The sequence below is a fragment of the Priapulus caudatus genome, unplaced genomic scaffold (genome assembly GCF_000485595.1).
Source record: "Priapulus caudatus unplaced genomic scaffold, Priapulus_caudatus-5.0.1 Scaffold818, whole genome shotgun sequence".
NCBI lineage: Eukaryota > Metazoa > Priapulida > Priapulimorpha > Priapulimorphida > Priapulidae > Priapulus > Priapulus caudatus.
This window is the reverse complement of record NW_014577879.1, coordinates 34,757-39,709: the sequence shown is the minus strand read 5'-3', so window position 1 is coordinate 39,709 and position 4,953 is coordinate 34,757. Positions and strand designations below refer to the sequence as shown.

The 4,953-nt window shown below is 45.2% G+C and overlaps 1 protein-coding gene across 1 annotated transcript in view; it reads right to left on the bottom strand.

The window, feature by feature from the left end:
* Positions 1 to 4,953, bottom strand: part of LOC106813742 (myeloperoxidase-like) — a 23,894-nt gene that overhangs the window by 5,081 nt on the left and 13,860 nt on the right. The window contains exon 2 of the mRNA XM_014817959.1: positions 4,365 to 4,448. Coding sequence (XP_014673445.1) covers positions 4,365 to 4,408 — 44 coding nt within the window. The 5' untranslated portion in view covers positions 4,409 to 4,448. The remainder of the gene's footprint in view (positions 1 to 4,364; positions 4,449 to 4,953) is intronic.

Genomic DNA, 4,953 nt, shown 5'->3' with positions numbered 1-4,953 from the left:
GAGAGAGAGAGAGAGAGAGAGAGAGAGAGCGAAAGAGAGGGGGGGGGGCTAGACGATTCGTACGTGTGTTGACGTGTTCGGGTCGGGAGCGAAATGGTGTGGGAAAATCTATTCAAAAAATATATTATATATAGAAGTAAAATCACACACGAACACCCATGTAGTAGATAAAAACAAAGTCAAATAAAATTTAATTAACAAGCTTTCGAGATGTACATCTCTTCATCAGGCAATTCAGCAGACATTGGATATCCTGGTGGTATATCCTGGTGGTATCACATGAAATGGTTCCCGAGTACACTCGTTTCGACTAGGAATTGAACGATGGGATTACTAACAATTTTATTAGGTTAGCGCGCGTGTCAACGCCCTTGGGGTGACTTTGTCGGTACAGTGTGTGTTCACCTTTGTTATTCTCGTGTACGCCCACAGGTCACATAGAGCGATGCATACACTCCGAGCCATAGAGAGATACAATAGTCTTACTAGTTTATATCTTATTTCTATGCACTGAGCCCTCGGCTACCTGCCCTTGGTAGCATGTAGATTTTCCGATCATTAGCATTTACAAACCGCCATTCGAAATGCGATATATGTCACACGCACAGGGAATCACCAGTGCAGTCACTGCAGTGCATGCTCCACGTTTTGTTACTGCGCAAATTAAACAGCAATATCTCATTGACAATAAACTGTATGGACACCATCGGGGAACCCGGCTGCTGACTTAGATGGTTTCACAGGATAAGAGATTTCTCGTGAAGATAGTAGTATAGAAAACTCGCATAGACACGTAGGCTGACAAATTACGGTCGTAATTCCTGGGTGACCCGTTTTTCACGATAGATTAGGCTTTACCAGCCCTGACAGCTCTACCAGCCCTGCCAGCTTTACCAGCCCTGCCAGCTCTACCAGCTCTACCAACCCTGCCAGCTCTACCAGCTCTACCAGCCCGAACAGCCCTGCCAGCCCTCCCTGCCAGCTCTACCAGCTCTACCAACTCTACCAGCCTGCCAGCTCTACCAACCCTGCCAGCTCTACCAGCCCTGCCAGCTCTACCAACCCTGCCAGCTCTACCAGCTCTACCAGCCCGAACAGCCCTGCCAGCCCTACCAACCCTGCCAGCTCTACCAGCTCTACCAACTCTACCTGCCCTGCCAGCTCTAACAGCCCTGCCAGCTCTACCAACCCTGCCAGCTCTACCAGCCCTGTCAGCCCTGCCAGCCCTGCCAGCCCTGCCAGCTCTACCAACTGTAGCAGCCTGCCCTGTAACCCACCGATGACAAAAGAACGAAAGAAGAAGAAGAAGAAGAAGGGTCGATTATATTCCGGTCCGTTGCCTCCTAACACAATGAACTCAAAAGGCGACGCCACCCAAGATATGTAGGGGGAGGGGAGCGGGAGGTGGCGTATTATGCCTCCGTGTTTTCATTCGCCGTTGCGATGTCTTACGGCCGAAAAAATTAAGGTCGAGCAACGGGATAGTTATAGTGAATAGTGGATATATACTTGGAGCACGCTCATCCACGTTATGAGAAACGAGGTAGCTCGCGCCTGTTTAAACATTGAGTATACAAACCCCTTCATCACGCGGGAACGCCTGAAGAGGTTCGTGCCGGTTGCAACACTTGCCTGATGCGGACAGGCGACAACACCGTGGATGCTCCGCCCTAGTACGGCAGCACTGCGCCGACGGCACACCGCGCAGACGAGTGCACACTCGATTTTTCGCGCAAGTGGCGGTAAAGCCCGGCGCACACGTGAGTAATTTTACTCAAGTAAAATGACGCATGCGTCAAATTACTCAACGAAAATCCGCCGCACACGTGAGTAAAATGACGCATGCGTCAAATTACTCAACGAAAATCCGCCGCACACGTGAGTAAAATGACTCATGCGTCATTTTACTTGAGTAGAATTACGCACGCGTGTGTGCGCCGGACTTAAGGGTTAAATAAGTGAATAAATCAGTCAATGATGCGGTTGAGAAAGCAAGGCGCTGTTTCCGCAAAGAGGATGACTGTGCGAATTTCAGCTGCACCTGATGTCCGCGGGTGTTCGGGGTTCGTTGAATGAGTCGACAATTAGAAGTAAGCAGGTTTCATATGAGAAGACACCTAAATTATAAACGTCGAAGGAAAGATAGCATGGCAGCAAAGTGTTGAACGTATATCCGTGGATGGCGTTATATATTCATATCATAATATTACCATTAGTTAGACCGCAAGCAATTTTCTAGAATCATAACCGTCAGGGGTTTCATTAACGGTTTCTCACGAACTCACACTCCTGCGAAAATGCGACTTTACTGGTTTTTCTAATTCGATCGAGATTAATTCTTGCGTTCAAGCCACCTGAGCAGCCCTGCCTAAATTCATTACGCAGGTGCTAAATTGGTACTGCCATGCAGGCGCTAAAACTATAAATCACTCTAGTGGGAATACTGACATGTAGCAGTAGCACCAGGTCACTTGCATGTCAAAACATGTAAATTCTACGCACAAACGTATACACAGAGTATTTTGCCTTTTCTGTACGCCATGTTAGAAAAAAATACACGGGTTAAGTTAATGTTAAGTTTAATTCAATTAATTGCTGTTCGAGCATCTCAGATTCACGTATAACTTGCATATTCACCTTATTATAGATTGTTAAACAAAATAGGCGGTCCAACTCCAGGCAATGAGCAATGTTCAATCGGGATTGATTTAATAACATAATCGTTTGGTACGTTGCAATATATAACCATTTTTCAGACCACGAAAATGTGTTAGAAGACTACCAAATGATACAATCGCCTATCCAACTAGTTCAGCCAGCAACAGCCGCCTTGTACGATACGTTTGCTCATAGATAGTATTATATATATATATATATACACATATATATATATAGAGAGAGAGAGATATATATATATATATATATATATAGATTTATATAGCTAGATATATAGATATATAGATAGATAGATAGATATATAGCTAAATAGATAGATATAGATCATTTATATAGATAGATGGATAGAATGCGCAGTTTCTACATGTTGCGATCGGGCATCGGCATCGGCATCGGGCATGTTGATCGGACATCAGCCGAATTTCAACACCGTTGACTTTAAAGAAACCCTTATAAAAGAGAGCCATCACTAACATTTCTCGTGACAGTTCTCACACGTGCATGGACAGTTAACGACTACGGATAAGTGAAACGAAATAAAACTGGTTTAGCAGTTACATAAAACAGCGCGTCTCAAGATTGCGGAACTTGTTACGACATCCATGCAGTCACGTAGGCGACGAAGCATTTCGTTTGGTGACCGTGCCGCCATACCACCGACCACGTACCATGCACCGACAGCTTAATTAATCAATGTGTCTCGTTAGTCGCCGCAATGCACTGTGTGCATCATGGCTGGCTGCACGCCGATGTGTAACGCTAGCTAAAAAAAAGTCGGATTTTACTCGTGATTGCGTGAAGTAGAAATGACGCCGGTGTCCTCAGCGATATTTTCGTAGGCCAGAGAAAAGCAGCAGTAGAATACACCGGGGTGCGATATAGAGCCAGACTATAGACAGTATTTACGACAATTTACGTGCAGTCGCTCAAACGAGCAAGTGTATAGGCTCTAGAAAATATCAAGTTAGATGAAAAGTCTGTGAAAAAGTTGGTACCGAAAAGTATCGAACGTCTTTAAGAAACCTCCGCCTTAGTCAGTGGCGAAACGTGAGGGCCAGGTTTAGGGAGGTGGCAGTGTATGTATATGCAAAGCTATATGTAAGTGCAAAATGCAAATGGTATGAGGCGAGATTATCTGTATACTTCGTATATAAAGCAACTGCAAAGGCATTGCCAGTTAGAAACCATTCACCACTATCTCCGCCTCCAGTTAGGAAACTGTAGTTGCAGCTCAAATAGAGGAAGACTTCAAGGCAGAATATAGAGAATGTTTGCTTTGGCGAAAACCCGGGGACGTGAGACATAAAGTAAATATGCAAAGATAAACTAAGTAAGCTCTTGGACTAGCATTATTTCTGTGGGAGTGTGTATCTTTCTTTTTCGCCTTTTCTGCCTCTGCCTCTCCCTCTCTCTTTCTCGCTTTCTCTCGCTTTCTCTCGATCACTCTCTCCCACGTCCCCTGATCCTCTTTACTTTTCTCTCTCTCGCTCTTTATTCTTCATGCGTGTATGCGTGCGTGTGTATCTGTGTGTGTGGGGGGTGCGCGCGTATGCTTGTGTCAACGAATAAGTAGATATAAAATATTTCACAATAATTTTATGAAATAATAGTGCTTGACAACAATATCTTTCTTTCGAAAAACCATGCAAGCAACCAGGCGTGTTGTAAAAAATATTGAACTTGCGTACCAGGTCATGGATGTCAACTGGTTCGCCTTCAAATCGCCGGGCATGGTTTAATGGCGTCGTAATCCGGTCACACCTGAACTGAACCTGTATAAAAAAAACAAGTGTGACAATGTCGGATTTGAAATGCAAGCAACGAGAGTCCGAGTAAACTTTGTCAGAACAAACTTTTTTTTCGTATAAGACTGACCGTGTTCAGTCTATATATATGCTATACCATTATATATAGCATGTCAATAGCAAGGTGTCCTGATTCGATAACATAGTGGCCTTTATGGTATCGTTTAGTTACATGGTAATCCTAATGTGGAGCTTAATTCTGTGTGTTTTATATAGTGATATTCGGTGCCAAGCGAACCCATTGTTAGTAGAGGCGTAGATTCCTGTGGCGCGCACCTTTATGAAAAAGACACTGACCCACCCTCTCTCGCGCTCCCCCTCCCCCTCTCTACACACAGACGCGCACGCGCGCACACACTACACGCACACACACGCACACACACACCCACACACACACCCACACGCACACGCACACGCACACGCACACACACGCATGCGCACGCGCGCACGCACACACGCACACACACACACA